This window comes from Micromys minutus (genome assembly GCF_963924665.1).
Source record: "Micromys minutus genome assembly, chromosome: 17".
NCBI lineage: Eukaryota > Metazoa > Chordata > Mammalia > Rodentia > Muridae > Micromys > Micromys minutus.
In genome coordinates this window covers 29,437,417-29,456,448 of record NC_137952.1, presented here as the reverse complement: position 1 = coordinate 29,456,448, position 19,032 = coordinate 29,437,417, and the positions used below count along the sequence as shown (strand labels likewise).

Sequence of the window (19,032 nt, the reverse complement as noted above, 5' to 3'; positions counted from 1 at the left end):
CTGTGGGACATAAGAATTTTTGAGTTTAGGGTTAGTGTTCAGTATCATACATGATGTCTTTGTTTCCTTGCTTGTAATGTTAAATTCTATGTATGCTTATGAGAGTATCTCAATGTTTGACATATAGTAGATGTGTATCGAACATATTGACTACCTAAAAGTGAATTTTCTGACCAAGTGTTTTAGCACTGAGCCATATCCTCAAGCAATAAGAAATGAATTTTCTAGTGTGTTTTATAGATTGAAAATCGGATACATGTCTCATACAGTGTATAAAATGATTATGACAGGCTGTTTGCTGTGGAAAAGCTAAGCATTGCACATGCAGTTCTGGAAGCGCAGGAATGAGATGCTTTGCCTTTTCCCCAGACACAGCCAGTCAGCTCCCACACTTCTCCAGCCCTGACCTGGTGAATAAATACGCTGTAGTGGAACATCTGAATTATGCATATTATTTACATCATGGACGCCCATCATTTGCCTTTGGTACTTTTCTGGTCCAGGAGTTAATCAAGAGTAAGACTCCCAAGCAACTGTAAGTGATGAGAGCTTACTTTCTGCTCTTTCTTCAGAAAGCGTGTGTGACTAATGCATTTGTTTGCCTTTGTTTTGTTTTAAATGTATTCCCTGAGAGTTTCATGTGGTGCATTTATATCATTCACCCTTCACCTCGGTTCCTCCCCGGTCCCCATCTTCCTACTGACCCAGCTTCATATTCTGTCTACCTCCCTCTCTCACTGCGTCCACTTAGTGTTGGCTGACCACAACCGAGCCTGAGGCCTGCCTGGGGGTGCAGTCAGGACACTGGGTGTCTCCCACAGCAATCAGATGCCAGTAGCTCCTCAGGCCGGCATGGGATTCTGCACACACCTCCCCTCCTCCAAGCTGGGATTTGGTCTAGCTTGAGTTTATGCTGGTCTGTGAGTTTGTACGTTTCCTGCCATATCTGGAAAACCCGCTCTCTTGAAGTCATCCATCACCTGTGGTTCTTAAAATCGTTTGGTCCCCTCTCCACATAAGAGAGGAGTGTGACATAGATGTCCCAGTCGGGGTCTGAGCACTCGGAAGTCTCTTGGCTCTGCAGGTTGGTCAGTTATGCATCTTTGTGGTAACTGACATCTCGTGCCAGGAGAAGCTTCTCTGAGGAGGGCTGAGCAATGTCCAGATCTGGATTCAGACTTCAGGCAGCCCCTGAGGTGGGCGGAAGGCAGCAGATTACATTTGAATTGTGACTTTGTGGCTTCCATTATGCCCCTCTTTGTCTTCTTTCAAGTTTTTGGCTTTGTTGTGTATAATATTTTCTAATGGAAAAAAAGCCATGTTTAGTCACATGGCAGCTGCTCGGGCCCCAGCAGCCAGAGCAGAGGGTGCTGCAGATGGTGCATTTTGTATTCACGAGCTGTCTTTACTCCACTGCACACAGAATTGGGAGGACTCGATGTAATTGGCAGCTAACTATGTTTCAGTTATATAAGCAACACAGAGACGCATCTTAAACGTACAGTCTGATGCTTTCGTAGTTCAGAAAGGTGAAAGTTATAGACACACTCCAGCCTCCAATTCTTCATCTTAAAGAGTTGGCAATGTCTTGTAGGGCTTTCTAGAAAACTTACAAAGTATCAACAAAATAATTTCTGGTTGGGGGTCCCCACAACATGAGGAACTTAAGTGTCACAGCATTAGGAAGGTTGAGAAACACTGCTGTAGAGCAGTATGTTTCTGGCTGGCAAAATCCAGTTGGATCAGTGCAACTGGGTGTCAAGGAACGTTCTGTTATTTAAGCACAGTGAGAGTAGCTGGGCAAGCATCCCAGGACATTGCAGTGACATCTTTGTAAGGATGGGTGTAGTTTTTCTGCTTCTAAGACTTTTTTTTTTTTTTTTGGTCTTCTCCAGCCTTGGAAGGCTGTTAGCAGCATATCCTTGTGCCTTACATGGCATCTTTGACCTAATTTCTGTGACCAGAACTTGGTTTGTCTGGGATGTTGATCACAGTGACCAAATTAGCAAAATGGACCTTGGCACTCTGGGCCGCCCACACTGTTCTGTCATTGTGCATCTGTGTGATATCCACTGAAGTGCTGCTGTTTGGCTGCCACAGCTCCCACAGCTCCCATGCATGAGTGCTCTGTCTGCATGTACACCTGCATGCCAGAAGAGGGCGTCGGATCCTTTTAGCAATGGATGTGGGTGCTGGGAATCGAACTCGGGGTCTCCAGAAGAGAAGCCAGTACTCTAAATCAGTGAGCTATCTCTGCCCATAACTAACTTGTCTTAAGAAAAATAAAAATTTCTGTAACTGTGGTATTGCCATTTCATGCTTATTAAATTTTCCCAATTTAAAAAAAATTAAAGAACATGTAAATCTAAGGAAATGGTTTATAGTACCCCAAAATAAAAGGTTTCACTAGAACCCAAATGAACACAAAAGGAAAGGAGTTAGCAAACGACCAAATAGAAAGTTCTCTGTCATTAACATAGTTCCAGTTCCTTGTCCTGGTGAGAAGCAGCTCTTAAAATTTTGTTTGTGTGTGCGGTATGTGTGTGATGTATGATGTAAATGGTTTGTGTTGTGTGTGTATAATGTGTGTGGTTTCTGTGTGTGGTGTGTATGGTGTATTATGTACATGGTTTGTGTGCCTGTGAGTGTTTGTGTCTGGGTGTGTATGGTATACATGATTTTTATGTCTGTGTGGTGTGTGTGGTATGCTGAATATGGTTTTTTTGTCTGTGTGATGTCAGTGTGTATGTACATCCAGTTACCCATGGAAGTCAGAGGACAGCTTTTTAAAATAGATTTTATCTTATTTCTGTGTCTGGTGAGGAGAGGCTGTGCATGTAGGAATCCAGAAGAGATGTCAGGGCCACGGGGCTGAAGTTAGAGGTGGTTGAGGGTCTGGTGTGGGTGCTGGGAGCCAAATTTGGGTCTTCAACAAGATCAGGAAGCACTGTTGACTGCTGAGCCATCATCTCTCTAGTCTAGAGGACAGTGTTTGTGTGCTGGTTCTCCACCGTGAGTCTGAGAGAGCAAACCAAGTTGTCGGGCTTGGTACCAAGTATCCTTAGCCACTGAGCCTTGTCCCCAGCCAGTGTGAGAAATAATGCTTATGTCTGATATAATGTTGATTTCTTTATTTTTTAGGATCCAGCAAGTAGGCAAGGAGGCCTATACCCTAGGTCTGTCTTCCTTCCACAACCCTTCAGTAGGGGCTGCCTGTGTCTGCTTCTTAGAATTGCTTGGCCTCAGCAGCCTCAAGCTCAGAGTTGACCTGAAAATGGCAAATGTAATTTTGGGCTCCAAGCGTGGAACTGAAGATGCTCATCCCGGCAGCCTCAGAGAGTCTCTGGGTACAGCACCTTTCCACTCTGCCTTGCGTTGTGTCCACAGGAGATGAGGGTCAGGTCAAAAGTACTAAGGTAGAAATGAAAGGTCTCCCTTTTCTTGTACAGTTCATATTATTTGTCTCACTTGCTTAGAAGTCATTTTAATTGGGTTTGAATGACCCTGAGTTTTATTACGTTAACAAAAATACCCAAGTCTGACATTTTCTATTGAACATGTCACAGATATACACTACATGTACCCATATGTACATTACACATGCACACCACAAATATACATCACACACACACATATATATACTACATGCTCCCATATACATATTACACACACATAGCACACATACATAGCACACACACATACATCACATGCACACATTATATGTCACACATATATACTTCATGTCCCACATGTACACATTGCATACACACATCTGTTAATTTGGTCATGGTGGTGCTGAGGCAGGATAATCACTAAGAACGAGACCAGCATGGGCTACACAGGGATTTTACAGCCATGTTCCCTCTTAATGGCTTGATCTTACTGGGCCTTGCCTTCAGATTTTAGTAACTTAGAGATGGGTCCCACTGTGTTCTGTCAGCGTAGGCTGACCCTGACCTGAACCTCAGCAGTCCATCCGCTCAGCTGGAGCTGCAGCTGCGCAGCTGTGCCCACCTGGGTCTTTCTGCCTGTTTCTTACAGCTGAGAAGCTGTCTAAGCTTGCTGATGGTGACAGGGCGACCACAGAAGAGCTGCTGGTTCTCCTGGAGGAGAGCATCTGGGACAGCATTGAGCAACAGGGCTTGCACAGGTTTGTGAGTCACAGCCCCAGCCTTTAGGAAACCCGGCTGCTCTTCCTGCAGATAGCTTGTTCTTTCGGCCGCCCCTCCAACCCATGCTCTTTACTCCGCCAGTATGGAGTGGACAGACAGTAGCTACCCATGGGATCCCCTGTGCAGAAGCCTGTGGGCAGGAGATGTGGTGGGTTTTTAAGATTGTTTTTATTTTATGTGTATGAGTGTTTTGTCTGAAGGTATATCCATGCACCACAGAAGTGCGGTGTCCTCAGAGGCCAGATCCCTTAGAACTAGAGTTAAAAGATGGAAGCCATAGTTTTACATATTTTATGTACTTTTTATTCTTACCACATGGAGATCAAACTCACAGCCTTATACATGCTTAACGTGTTCTACAACTGGCTGATCCTGCCTACTCACGTTGAAAGGGTTTTTGTTTGTTTTGGGGATTTGTTGTTGTTGCTGCTGTTTTGGTTTTTCAAGACAGGGTTCTCTGTGTAGCCCTGCCTGACCTGGAACTCCCTCTATAGATCAGGCTGGCCTTAAACTTCGGGATATCCCCTGCCTCTGCCTGTGTGCCTTGGAGCTGACTTTAATGATTCCCTCCTCTGCTCTCCATCCCCGATCTGAATTACAGGTTGTCCAGTGAGTGCAGCAGCCAGTGGGTGTTGGTGCCCCAGTTCTGCGTGCTCCACGATCAGAAACTGAGCGTGTCCTACCTCAGAGAATGTGCCAAAGCAAACGATTGGCTGCAGTTCCTGGTTCACAGCCAGCTGCATAACTACCACCCAGAAGAGGTAAATGCTCTGCTCTGTGTAACCTGCTGTCAGGCAAGGGACAGTCACTGGAACAGATGTGGACAGATTTCTAGGACTCTAGGTTGAACATGGCCATTCACTCAAATTTCCTTAAAGACAACCAACTGTAGTGGCTCAGGTATGCAATCTCAGGACTATGGAGACTTAGGAGGCAGGATTGCAAGTTCTAGGCCATCCTGGGTCAGATAGCTAGATGTTATAACAAACAAGTTGGGAAAAGTTTGTAAAATTCTCTATGAAAGAACATTGAGTGTGTTAATCATCATCGTAGGTGGAATCTCTCCTTCAATATTTCAGTCCTGTCCTTCAGAGCCACTTGAAGCTGGCTTCCGAGAAACTGTCATCAGCGTGCATCTCTAGGGACGACAGCTGCCACCAGGAACCCCAGAAAAGGAAGGAAGAAATGAGTGATGTCTTTGAAATCCTTCACCGGTGCTCAGATGAGCCAGCCTCGTGGCGCTGGCTCCTGGCTGAGGCGGTGAAACGCCGGGTTCCCATCCTCAGTGTTCTGGCCTCATGTATCCAGGTGAGGGGCATGGAAAGCCTAAGAGCCAGAAAGCAGCAGGACAGGCAGAGAGGAGCTGCACTGCGGTGGGTGCTGTGGGAGGGAGCTCTGCCGAGCAGGCACCTTCTCCTCCTTAGCACCTTGTTGGGGAGGGATTCTCACAAGCTAATTGCAGCTAGTTAGTAGAGTGTTGTCCTCCTCTGTGGCCTTGGACTGCCACATTTTCAAGGACAGTTAATATATGCCCCTTGCTTGTTCATCAGGTTGTGTCCTACTTGGAAGCTTTCTGAGCCACTTGAACTAAGAAACAGGGTGACCTCTTTTAAGCAGGGAAGCCCATCTGTGCCCAGTTCCTTCACTTTACAACATTCTTATCCAATGGTAGGGCGCCAGTGCTGTCCCCTGTCTCTGTGTTTGGATTATCACCTCTGTGGAGGACAAGGTTGCAGCTGAAGCAATGGGACACATTCAGACCTCTGTAGAGGACCATCATTGGAACCTCGAGGACCTATCCATCATCTGGAGAACCGTATTGACAAGACGGAAGAGCCATACTCTCATCCGAGGTTTCCGGCTTTTCATTAAGGTATTTTACACACACACACACACACATTCACAAGTGCTGGCTCACACACACTTCAGATATTCCAGAACCACAGTGTGTCAACATTCCTTGGCTTTAAGTCAACAAGAGATGATAATGGTAATAGAACTAGTGTGTTTGTGTGTGTGTGTGTGTGTGTGTGTGTGTGTGTGTGTGTGTGTTTAGTATTTGGTATCAAGCCAAGGGCCTTTGAGATACGCTGCATTTATTTAGCAGAGTACTTTATATGAATTGGTTTAGTAAGTTCTCACAATTGTGTGTGTGTGTGTGTGTGTGTGTGTGTGTGTGTGTGTGAGAGAGAGAGAGAGAGAGAGAGAGAGAGAGAGAGAGAGAGATGAAATGGTATTACCCTTACTCTACAGACTAATAACTAAAGCTCACATAATACAAACCACACAGATCCAAGTGCTTTAGTACGTGGGCACACTTACATATCAGATTCATCATTTCTAATATAAAATTCCTCTTTTCTGGCCTGACAACACCACCAAAAATCATATAGTTGCTAACACAGGGACCAGTAAGGTTACTGGTGCTTTTTTGCCTCCAGGAATGTTTGTTGGGGCCATAGCGCTGCCTAGTGGAAGGTCGTAGAGTAACAAGAAATAGATTTGTTGATTTGGTTTTTTCCCAAGAGGAAAAAACACATGAAACTTAATTTGATTCTGTCCTTATTAATAGTATTTGATGTTCTAGATTTTCTCATTTTAACTCTTCAAAGGATTCCCCTCTTCTATTGATTATGGAGATGTATGAACTGTGCATATTCTTCAAGAATTACGAGAAAGCCAAAGTTAAGCTTGTGGAGTTCCAGAAGAGCCTTGAAGCGGTAGGCTGGAGTTGAGTGCTCTCCTCTCCCATAAGTTGGTTGGCAAACCTTCGTGCTGGCGGGTGGTGTGGGGAAGCAGCAGGCAAGTGGTTGTGCCACATGGAGTTGCCATAAACAGAAGTGTTACATCATGTGCTACTATAATCTGTGTCTGGTGGTGTAGCCAAACTTAGTGGGCCAAAGATCAATGGTCCCTGCTGTGGACACCAAGAAGAGAGGGGTGGTCCATGCCACATTTTGTCAAATGTAGGGTGGCTCTTGACAGTGAAGAACAAGGATGTCGTAAGACGCTGCTCTAGTTACTGTGAGAGGAAACTTTTTGTTGTTGTCTTGAACCATTAAGATGGCTCAGCAGGCTTGCCTCAAAAGTTTGACAGCCTGAGTTTCACCCCCCAGAACCCAGGTGGAAAGTAGGGGAGGGGCCTTTGCCCTAAAGCTGTCACATGACCTGCACCACATATCTCTCACAGAGTGAATAAAGTAGGAATATTTTTGATATTTTAAAAAGAAAGAAAATGTCTACTCAGGTGAGGGTTTGTGAGACATTGTGACCTAGAACTTGGAATTCTCATCTTACTCAGCAGAGACAATAAAGTCTTTCTTAAAAACTTTATACTATGAATTTAAAATTTTCTGGGCTCAAATATAAGCTCAGACCCCTTCTGGGAAGCTACCAAGTGAAACATGGGTGGTTAGTTTCACAGTAGTAGCACACAGGAGAATGGATTCTGTTGAGGAGGAATTTAAGCCTGGGAACTCAGTGGTCCCAGTGTTAAGGGTCCCAGAGCCCCTTAACCAGCAATTCCTGCAAAGTGTCAGAGCTGCCCTTTGACCCATCACCGCTTCCTTCTATTCTGTCAGATGCTCAGACACTCCTTTTGTGACAAGCCCATGCGAGTATAAGAAGCCTTGAGAATGATTTGGCTTTCTTGGTCCCAGATTTGGGGGTTCTGCTTTTTCATTCCTGCAAACTTCTCTCTGAGCCTTTGTTGTTTTTTCTAGCTTGACACAGCAGCTTCGAGGGTCCTTCCTGTCATACCTGTCACGTGGATGAAGGACCAAGTGTGTTTCCTTTTGAAACTTCTGCCCCAGCAGTGTGAGACGCAGTATGAACTGGGGAAACTCCTCCAACTGTTTGTCGGGACTGAGCAGCTCTTCTCTGATGGTAAGGCAGTTTTGCTCTGAAGCTGCTGCCAAGTTGTTACCTCTCATATCTTGGAATTATTTTTGGAGGGCAGTCAGAATATAGAATGCACACCAACTCCAAAACTGAATGTGAAGAGGTTTCTGTACCGGCAGCATCTACCATGATGCAACTGGTCCTTCTAAGCAGTTGACACATGGTCTCTCGCACACACATGCATGCACGTGTGCACTTAGAAGCCTCTGTGCATGTCAAGATCATCCTGTCAGACAGGAAACTGTAATATGTCCTCATCACTCATGGCCACAAACCCTGTTCAGAAATAATAACTGTGAGCATTTTAGAGACAGTTTTGTCTGTCTGTCTTTCTGTGGGCTCCCCCAGACACTGGCACTGACTGTTGCCGATTATATCAGACCGATGCTGCCCTTCTCTTTTCTACTTGTTTGAGACTTTCAAGTCATTGTTGAATGACTTGTCCTCCAGTTCTGCTGTTCTGAGATGCTTACCACGGTTAAGTGTCACATTTAACCTCACAGATGTTCAGCCGACCGGCACCAATCTGCACAGAGCACTGACAGAGCTGGGCTCAGGCCACATATTCCGTAGGCCCATGTTTTATGACTGAAAGTAAAAAGGGTGTTTCTGAGAAGCAGCATTATAGGATGGCACTGGGTAGTGAGCGTGTGCTGGCTAGTGACCGTGTGCTGGTTAGTGACAGTGTGCTGGCTGGTGACAGTGTGCTGGCTAGTACTGTGTGCTGACTAGTGACAGTGTGCTGGTTAGTGACAGTGACTGTGTGCTGGTTAGTGACCGTGTACTGGTTGGTGACAGTGTGCTGGCTAGTGTTTTTTCAACCTGACACAATCAAGAACCATCTGGGAAGAGGGAGTCTCAGAGTAATTGCTTGGATCAAATCAGCCTGTGGTCATAGCTGTTGATTGATGTGGGAGGGTCCAGCCCCCTGTGGGCAGTGAGTCCTGGGCTAAGAAAGCCAGCTGAGCCCAAGCCAGTGAGCAGCACCACCCAGCTCTCTGCCTCAGTTCCTGCCCTGACTTCCCTCAGTGCTGGAAGCTTACCTGGGAGTAATGAAATAATCCTTTTCTTCCCAGCTTGCTATCAGAATTTTGTAGCATAGAAAAACAAACTATAACTTAATGCTACAAGCATAGATATGATTTTTTAAGGCCTTTGTTTTACTTCTGTAATTCTTGTTACCTGAGAGGCTTGGGCAGAAAGATCTAAGGCCAGTGTAGTCTTCATAGCAATACTGTGCCTCAAAAAGAACAAGAAAAACACTCATGTTGATGTATGATGCCAGCAAAGATAATATACACACCTGACTGGTGGCTGTTGTGTGGTGTGTCCCTGTCTCTAGAACTACCTAAATCAGACTGCCATTCTGCTAGTAACGCTAGAAAAGTCACACAAAGTATTGGTGGAGAGTCCTTGCTGTGTTTGTCTGTTTTGCAGTGCTAGGCATCAAAAGGACACCAGGCAAAGTGCAGCGGGTCTCCCTGTGTTCAGAAAATAGCAGGTGGAGCTGACACTACTGCACCCTGAACAGTGTGCAGTAGCTGTCAGCAGGACAGTTGCAGCTCCACAGGCTTGCACTGAGGGAGAAAATGACCCAACCTGATGGAAGAACAAATGAGAGAAACACACACACAGAGGGAGAGAAGAGAGGGAGAGAGGGAGGAGCTAGCTTGAGCCATTGTCTCCAAGGTTAGCAGATTGCTGTGATGTTGAAGAGCACCAATGGCTTACACCTATAATCCCAGAGCCCAGAAGGCTGAGGTCGGAGGATTGTCAGGAGATGAAGGCCAGTCTAGACTGCACAGTAAGACCTTGTCTAATAAAAGCCACATGTGTGTAGTAGAGGCTGGTTTCAAGTGCTAATCTTACCTCTGACGTTCTTAGAGCAGGGTGGGCAAGTTAAGCCAGATTTTGACTATGAATATTGCTAGATATACACACACATTCACTCACACACATGTGCATACCTACACTCACATACTACATATACTCACACACATACACACACATAACTGAAAATGCTAAATGCTATATATACATACATATATATTCATATATACACAGGTATATTCATATACATATTCACATACACACACGTTGTCTAAACTGCATTTAGCATTCTGAGTATGTGAGGAACTTCCCTTTTGGCTTCTGTAGTCAGTCATAGGAAATTTGTTTTTGCAGGACCCATGGCGTACACCCGTAATCTTAGCATTTGTAGATATAGAAGAGTCAGGAGTTCAGGGTTTCCCTTAGCTATATAATGAGTTCTAGACCAGTCCGGGCTCTGTGCTACCCTGTCTTAAAAAATAACAAGCAACAACAAAAAAGAAAGGGAGGGAAAAGAAAGGCTTGTGTTTTTCCTTTAGGCACATTGGTGCCTCTTTGTCACACCACAGCACAGCCATGGAACTATGCATCCTCTCTCCTGCACAGGGCCAGACGTGCAGAAACTGTGTCTCCTCAGCCAAGTTCTGAAAGACACAGCTGCCACCATCAGCCCTGCAGTCATTTCCAGCTACAGCACTGAGAATTTTCAGCGTGAATGCACATCTATTTTGGAGAAGCTAAAGGCAGATGGACAGTTTGCTGTGGCCCGGAGAGTGGCAGAGTTAGCAGCCCTGCCTGTGGACAACTTGGTGATTGAACAGGTATGTCTTTTAAGTTACTCAGACTCCCAACAGAACCAATAGGATGCAGTCCGTAGGCAATGGGGCCCTTTCCACACATGGCTTCAGAAGTGAGTATGCTTTTGATATGTTAAGGAACATGTTTTGATGTAAGCACAGCCTATAGAATAGTGGTCCTCAGCCCGTGGGTCATGACACCATTGTGGTTGCATACCAGATATTTACACACGGCTCATAACAGTAGCAAAGTTACAATTATGAAGTAGCAATGAAAATAATTTTGTGGGGGCTGGAGAGATGGCTCAGTGGTTAAGAGCACTGACTGTTCTTCCAGAGGTCCAGAGTTCAATTCCCAGCAACCACATGGTGGCTCACAACCATCTGTAATGGATCCGATGCTGTCTTCTGGTGTGACTGAAGACAGCTACAGTGTACTCATATAATGAATAAATAGATCTTTTTAAAAATTAATATTGTGGTTGGGGGCAGTTGCCATAACATGAGGAACTGTATTAAAGAGCCGCAGCCTTAGGAAGGCTGAGAGCCTCTGCTGTAGGGTCGGCCCCAGCTGTTTGCTTTTGAATGGGATAGCTATAAGGTGGCTTGCCCTTGACTCTCAGATGTACTGAGAATTGTTTTCATACTAGCTTTCCACATTATTGCATTCAGCGCCCTCTGCAGTCCAGGCTCCTCCGTACTCATTGGATTTGCTTGTCCTTAGGAACATTAATGTCTGTAATGATTCTTGACCCAGGCAAGGCTGAAGTTTGCTTTGTTCACTTTCAGTTAACCCAGGAAATGCAAACACTAACACACACTCAGCCGTGGTCCCTGAAACAAGCAAGACTTGACTTCTGGAAAAAATGCCATGAAAATTTTAAGAAAAACTCTATTTCAAACAGAGCAGCCTCTTCCTTCTTCTCTAGACAAGCCCCTGTGGCGAGTGAGCACCCCACTGAGCAGGGCAGTCTTGAGGAGCGCCATCTGCTGCTAACTCTGGCCGGCCACTGGCTTGCCCAAGAAGAACCAGTTCCCGTGGAAGAACTGGAGGAGCTGGAGAAGCAGATTTGGATCTGCCGTATCGCCCAGCACACTTGTGGAAGGGTTGAAGAGGAAACCAAGCCCAGCCTCTCTCCACAGAAGTTGGCTGCTGCTGAACTTTCTTTTGATAGCTCAGCCAGTGAGTTCTCCTTCTCCAAGCTTGCTGCTTTAAACACATCCAAATACTTAGACCTTAATTGTCTTCCACCCGAGAGTATGTGTGAGAACAGACTGGAACACACAGAGCAGGAGTCACTCAACACTTTGATTGGACAGCTGCTGGATGGTGGCTGTGTGCATGAAGCAAGCAGAGTGTGCCAGTATTTCCGTTTCTATAGTCGGGATCTGTCGCTGGTGCTGCACTGCAGAGCCTTGGCCTCTGCAGAGGCCAGCGTGGAAGACTTGCACGCAGAGATCCGTGCCCTCCTCTCAAATGCCACACTGCCTGAGGACCTGGAGAACCCTAGCTTTTCACTTCGGAAAGTCCACAGCAGTAAGTAAAGGAGGCCACACTGTCCTCCTTGCCACATAGTGCTGGTGCTGTCTCCAAAAAGGAGAGACCTCTTAGGATGTCACTACACTGAGTTAAAGAGATAGCAACTTTCCCCAAGTCCATAGGTAGTCCACAACGTAACTCCTGCTTTGTCCTAGCTTAGAGATCGGGTAGAGCGGTTCCCTCCGCTGACGGGTCAGTGAAGTTATGAGTACAGGCCAGCCCTGGAGCAGAGTGTGAGGCCACGCAATGGCTACATCATCAAACTATCTCAGAACCAAACCAGAAACACCAGGCGTGCGAGCTCATATCTTTAATCTCAACACTCAGGAAGCAGGTGGATTTCTGTGAATCGAAGGCCAGTTTGGTCTACATAGCAAGCCCCAGCACAGCCAGGTCTAAGAAAAGAAAAAGTTGATATAAAACACACCTTACAGGGAACCAGTTTGGTTCCAGCACCCATCCAGCCAGGTAGTTCACAACAACCTGTGCCTGAGCTCCAGGGCATCCAGCAGCTTCTTCAACTTTATCCCTACTCACACACACACACACACACACACACACACACACGCACACTCCACACCCAGAATTAAATTCGAATCTTTGTTGTGCTCGGTGTATCATCTGACCTCCTTGAGCTGGGCTGGCTACGGAGACAGTATAGAGAAGTTTTGTCTTTGCTTTATGATGCTGGCTGGGCTAAAACTGCTGCTACTGATCTCAGGAGGCGCGCACTCGGCCTTTACTGCCTTCTGAGTCACCACGGGAAGGAGCTCATTTTGCTCTGAGTTTTATCATTATACAGACTTATTACATTGCGTGTTTCGGCATCTGTTGAGTCGTGTAGTGTCCTTTAAACTATTAATATGATTAGGCATGTTTAATGACTTGGCATTCCCAGGGTAAACTCTTCTTGACACTACCGTTTCTGATTAATATAGCTGTAATCGATTTAGCTCTTTTGTTGAGCTTTTGTTTATATTTATGTTCTTAAAAATATTGTGTAATTTATTTTTTTTACAGGGTTTCACTTTGTAGCCCTAGCTGTCTTAGAACTTATTCTGTAGACCAGGTTGGCCTCAAACTCAGAGATCCTCCTGCCTCTGCCTCCCTAAGTAACAGGATTAAAAACATGGGCCACCACACCCAGCTGTAATTCTTTTTTTTTTAAGATTTATTTATTTATTATATATATGAATACACTGTAGCTGTAGCTTCAGATACTCCAGAAGAGAGCACCGGTTCTCATTACAGATGGCTGTGAGCCACCATGTGGTTGCTGGGATTTGAACTCAGGACCTGGAAGAGTCATCTCTCCAACCCCTGTAATTTACTTCTTAATAGTTTTTGTCTATGTTTCCTCTAAAAATTGGGATAATACTGGTGTCAGGAATTAGAAACTATACCGTCTCTTATTTTCTGGACAACATCTTTCTCACACAACACACACCCTTAATCCCCTCTAAGATCTCATGTAGCCTAGACTGACCTTTAACTCCCTGCATACCTGAGGATAATAGTGGAGCCCTGGTCCTCCTGCCTCTCGAGTGCTTGGATTGAGGCATGAGCCACCATGACTGGCTTAATGTTATAACGCCAGTGTTTAGTAGAATTTACCAGCAGAGCCATCTGAATCTGGATACTTATTTTAGAATATTTAAAATTATGAATTTTTCTTCTTCGACTAGAAAGGTTATCTTTTGGATGAATTTTGGTAGTTTGGTAGAGGAAACCTTTTATTTCCTGCTTTTTGGATTAACTGGGCTGCTGTTTTCTACCTTTATTGTGGGTTTTTTTTTTTTTTTTTCAAAAGTGCATGTGTGTTTCCACTGTGCGTGTAGATAGATAGATAGGTAGGTAGGTGGGTAGGTAGGTAGGTAGGTGGGTGGGTGGGTAGGTGGGTGGGTGGGTGGGTGGGTGGGTAGGTGGGTGGGTGCGTAGGTGGGTGGGTGGGTAGGTAGGTTAGGTAGGTAGATAATCTGTGCACCACACATGTGCCTGGTGCCCAGAGAGTACTGAATCCAGTAGCAATGGAGTTAAGACAGATATGAATCACCGTGTGGATTCTGGGAATCAAACTTGCATCTTGGAAGATCAGCCAGTGTCCTTAACCACTGAGCAATTTCTTCAGCCCTTCACCTCCTTTTTGCCAAGAGGCCTGTCCTAGAACTCACTATGTAGACCACTTGTATATCTGTGTACCGCATTGTATCCGGTGCCCTCATTGGCCAGAAGATGGTGTTGAGCCCCTCGAATAGGAGTTAGGGTCAGTTCTGAGCTGCCATGGGAATTAAGCCTGGGTCCTCTCTACAGAAAGCAATATGGATTTACCCCTCCCGACCTGACCCACTCTCAGTGCTGCAGCCTCTACCATCACTGCCAAGAGATGGCTTGGATGGCAGGGCAGGGGAGAGTGGGCACAGGAGGGGCACTTCCTACCATCCAACTGGCACTAGAGCTTGGGTGCTCTCGTGTGCATACACCCTTGTAGTATCTCTCCTCCCTCAGGGCCCAGTTGTGGGTTTCTAGAGATTCCTAGCTAGGGAGAGAGCAGTTCTGGTCATCTTCAGTTTTCCTGCAGCTGTACTTCTCAGGCTCCTCATGCAGCTGCTGCATGTCTGGGTTTCGTACGGCAGGAGCTGAGTGGGAGGAACAGAGTGGAGTGTCTTACTAGTACTCGACTCATGGGGGGTCAGAGAGAAGCGCCGCGGTCTGAATGTGTGCTTCCTTTCCCTTCATCTGATTTGGTTTTTGTTCTCTGTGTTTTGAGATAGCCCTTGTTGGCCTCCAAGTGGCTAACCAAGGATGACCTTGAACTCCTGATCTTCCTGCTTCTAAGTGCTGGGATTCCAAGAGTGCTCTCCCACACCCTACTTTGCTTTTAAAGTGTATGTTTTTAGACTTAAGCTGGTTTTTTTTCTTCTGTTTATTTGTATCCTTGGCTGGCTTGGAATTCACTGTATGACTGGCAGTGCTCTTGAACTTACAGAGTTCTGGGGTTGCAGGCTTGTAACACCATACCTAGCTCTGTGAAGCTTGGACTAGAGCTCAGGACTTCATGCATACTAGGCGAGCACTCAACTGTGTGACATTGCTCAGTGTAGCAAATGAGAGAATGCTCATAAAGAATGAGAAAACTAAATTAAATGCTGCTTTTTTTTTTTTTGCTTGCTTGGTCTGTATGTTGGCATATGGTATTTTCTGCATGCCCAGCAAGCACATACATGTTTCCCCTGTCAGGATGCACCAATAGACTCTCCAATGGGGAAAAGATTATCTACTGAATAGATGTACCATAGATTAAGGATGCTTTATTTGACAGACAGTAAAATCCTGTGTTACACAAATAGATCTGGGATGGTGGCTCACAACTACAATCTAAGCACTTTGGGAGCTGAAGCAGGAGAATCATGTTGAAGTTAAAGCCAGCCTAGGCTACAAAATGAGTTCCAGACAAGCTAGAGCTGAGAATGAGAAACTCAGAGACACAAGGGAAGAACAAAAGGTGTTAACATAGTCTACTTTTGTTTTTCCCTGGTACACCTTTTACCAAGAAGTAAAGAAACATTTCTCCCATTTCAAACCAAGGCTTTTCTTGGGATTTTTACAGTGCTGGGTCTGAACCTAAGTAAGGCCTTTTAGAAATGCTAGGCAAGCACTGTGCACTGAGCTGAGACATCTTGGTACTGATCTCTAGAGCATGCAGAAAGCTTCAAGCCTGTGGTGATGTGAGATTACTGAAGAAATCATGGATGGATCCCCTGAGGGGTGGTGGTGAAAGACTGAAGTGGGGCTCTGTCAGAAGTGGCCTCAGGTCCAGATGTATCATGGGAATTCAGTTCAGGGAGCTTTTCAGAGTGTGAAGTCATGGGGAGAGGCCATCCTAGAGCTCCCCTCAGACTTGTGTTTGCTTTCAGCTTCAAGTTTGGACAGTCAGTCATTTGCAATGGTACCACCTACTGATGATGTGGCCAGGAATCTCCAAGCTCTCATAAGCAAGTGCCTCCATGGGAAAAATTACTGCCGGCAGGTCCTTTGTCTGTACGAACTTGCCAAGGTATGCGCCAGAGGGGATCCCCAAAGAAGCATTGTCTGAAAGGGAGGTGGGACATTGGGGAGAATGCCACTCCAGTGGAGTCTTGCCCAGAAAGGTAGGGCAAGATATTAACTTCTGTGGGTTCCTGGCTCTTTATAATGGTTTGAAAATGAGTTCCTTCTAGACTTCATGCTTATGATCTTACTTTATAACTTGAATATTACATGTAACATGTGATGCATACAAAGACAGGCAGCAGGTGTGGTTGGATTAGTCCCTCAATCCCAGCACATGATACTCAGAATTGCCAGGAGTTTGAGGCCAGCCTAGGCTGTGTAGCAAGACCCTGTCTCCTCCTTCAACCTTACTCAAAAAAAAAAAAAAAAAATCCAGAACAGACAGAATTTGTGTGTGGCTCTGTGCTGGTTGAGAAACAAAAAGTACAAGAATGTGAGGGAAACAAGGCCGAGCAGTATGTCTCAAAGAAGACTGTGGTGTCTGGAAGCTTTGGCTCCAGGGTGAGCGGTTCATTCTGCTCCTTTACTCTGTATAACTGTGAAAAGACCAGTGTTCCACAAGCAACTGACCTTACTTGGTGAAGGACAGGACTCCTGTTTTCTTCCTCTTAGGAGTTGGGCTGTTCCTATGGAGAAGTTGCTGCCAGGGACAGTGAAGCCATGCTCCGAGCAATCTTGGCTTCTCAGCAGCCTGACCGATGCAGACAAGCCCAGGTCTTCATCAATACCCAAGGCCTTGAACCAGACACTGTGGCTGAGCTAGTGGCTGAAGAGGTGACACGGGAATTACTGACCCCATCAGAGGGGACAGGTGTGCAGTTCTCCAGATCTCACCAACCTCTCAGTGTGTTTCCCATACAACTTGTATGGCTGCCCTTTCAAGGCTACTGTTATTATAAGAAACTCCTTAACAATAAGCTTATCGTTCTATGGTCATGATTATAGCAGTTCTGCCTCTGAAATAATGCCCCTGTCCCCTAAGGCCAGGGCACCATATTCTGGTCCTTTGGCCAGCTCGCTCATGGTAGACTAAGTACCTGTCTCCACATCTTTCTGAGCAGGAGAAAAGCAACCTTTCAACCCAGCAGAGGAAAGCCAGACACTTCTTCAGCTAACTGCTTTGTGTCAAGACCGTACATTGGTAGGCATGAAGTTGTTGGACAAGATCCCATCTGTCCCCCATGGGGAGCTGTCCTGCAGTAAGTCCTTATAAAACTCTTGTACTGCTGTAGTAGGAACATTAGACTGCTTCCAGTTTCCATCAGAGGATGTGTGCTCTCTAGACAGGACTTTCTTCCAGGCCTGTCACAAGTCAACAGTAGGTCTCATTCATGTCCTCCCACCCAGCCACAGAGCTCCTGATCCTGGCCCACCACTGCTTCAGCTTTACGTGCCACATGGAGGGCATCATCAGAGTCCTGCAGGCTGCCCGGATGCTCACAGAGAACCACTTGGCTCCCAATGCGGAGTATGGATTAGTGGTGAGTGGTCCCCTTGAACCATCACCCCAGGCAGCTTTGAAAAGAAACAGACATGGGCCCCCAGCTCACAGCTGATAGGGTCTCAGGATCCCTTATCTACTTGATTACTGGTCAGGAAGTCCAGCCCTCTGTTCCTGGTTGATTAGTCAAAATAAGGGTCTCAAAAGAGCATGATGTTCCCTGCCATATACCAGGGCTATTGTATCTTCTTGGTACAAAGGAAAGTCAACTTTTCTAGGGAAAGAAGGTTCAGGCATGATCTTGAAGGACTGAAGCTCCTTATGCCTCCCCAAATGCTGACCCAGGTTAGGTACGTAAAATGTAGCCCACTGCAATGAGGAATGAAAGGCATCATAGTAGTCCATTAAAGACAAGAGAGAAGGGGTGACAGCCAATGACATCCCAAAGGTTCATTCTAAATCATCCAGGAAGCCCCAGCTGGGCGAGTGGGAATGAGACCGTCTGGCCACTGACCTGCCCTCTGGGATATTGAGTGTTGGTAGTGGTTTGACTTCAACAGCCTCAAATGCTCTCTCCCTCAGGTACGCCTCCTCACTGGCATTGGACGGTACAATGAGATGACGTATATATTTGACTTGCTGCATCAAAAGCATTATTTTGAAGTTCTGATGAGGAAGAAGCTAGATCCAGTAGGTGTTTAGTAGTGGGATCCAGGACCTGAGTCTCTCCTGCTTTTGGAAACAGATGTGTGGGCTCTAGATGTTCAGAGAGATCAGAGACTTCCCCTGGGTGCACAGTATCACCAGTGACTTAAGCTAGAGTTCAGATGGCATTTATGCTAAATAATGAACTATTTGTCCTCCTTCACCTTAGCCTTTGACCCCTGACTTGTCAAGGTACCTCTTCTGACAAGGACATACCTCCTTGGGAAACATGCTGAAAGTAGCTAGACAGGGAAGTCCCTAGAAGTTAAGGAGGAAAAAGAATAGGAATAAAATATATTATATGGAAAAACTTTAGTTCCCCTCCCCCAAACAAATGGAAGCAAATGCATAGACTAGGGCCAAAAAAGACAAGGAACCATTACTGATGACGAGGAAGAAGCCTTGGCAACAGCCTGGCTTGCTCGGTCTTTAGGCTTCTCTATCCCCATTCTGTGCTGTGACATGAGACATGTGGTTGTAGGGCATGAGTTGTTGTCTTTGTTCATTCCCGTCAAAGTAGCTTTGTTTTGTTTTTTTAAATGGACACCTAGCATCTTTTTTTAAAATATTTATTTATTATATATAAATACACTGTAG

The 19,032-nt window shown here is 45.7% G+C and overlaps 1 protein-coding gene across 2 annotated transcripts in view; it reads left to right on the top strand.

The window, feature by feature from the left end:
- Positions 1-19,032, top strand: part of SPG11 (SPG11 vesicle trafficking associated, spatacsin) — a gene marked incomplete at its 5' end in the record, with an annotated part of 59,800 nt that overhangs the window by 37,071 nt on the left and 3,697 nt on the right. For both annotated transcript variants that reach the window (XM_080931366.1, XM_080931365.1), the window contains 15 exons: positions 370-535; positions 3,142-3,347; positions 4,042-4,150; positions 4,774-4,933; positions 5,226-5,480; positions 5,845-6,045; positions 6,785-6,892; positions 7,895-8,057; positions 10,509-10,723; positions 11,489-12,236; positions 16,154-16,293; positions 16,902-17,100; positions 17,351-17,488; positions 17,637-17,770; positions 18,313-18,420. In XM_080931366.1, the coding sequence (XP_080787492.1) occupies positions 370-535; positions 3,142-3,347; positions 4,042-4,150; positions 4,774-4,933; positions 5,226-5,480; positions 5,845-6,045; positions 6,785-6,892; positions 7,895-8,057; positions 10,509-10,723; positions 11,489-12,236; positions 16,154-16,293; positions 16,902-17,100; positions 17,351-17,488; positions 17,637-17,770; positions 18,313-18,420 (3,050 nt within the window). The remainder of the gene's footprint in view (positions 1-369; positions 536-3,141; positions 3,348-4,041; positions 4,151-4,773; positions 4,934-5,225; positions 5,481-5,844; positions 6,046-6,784; positions 6,893-7,894; positions 8,058-10,508; positions 10,724-11,488; positions 12,237-16,153; positions 16,294-16,901; positions 17,101-17,350; positions 17,489-17,636; positions 17,771-18,312; positions 18,421-19,032) is intronic.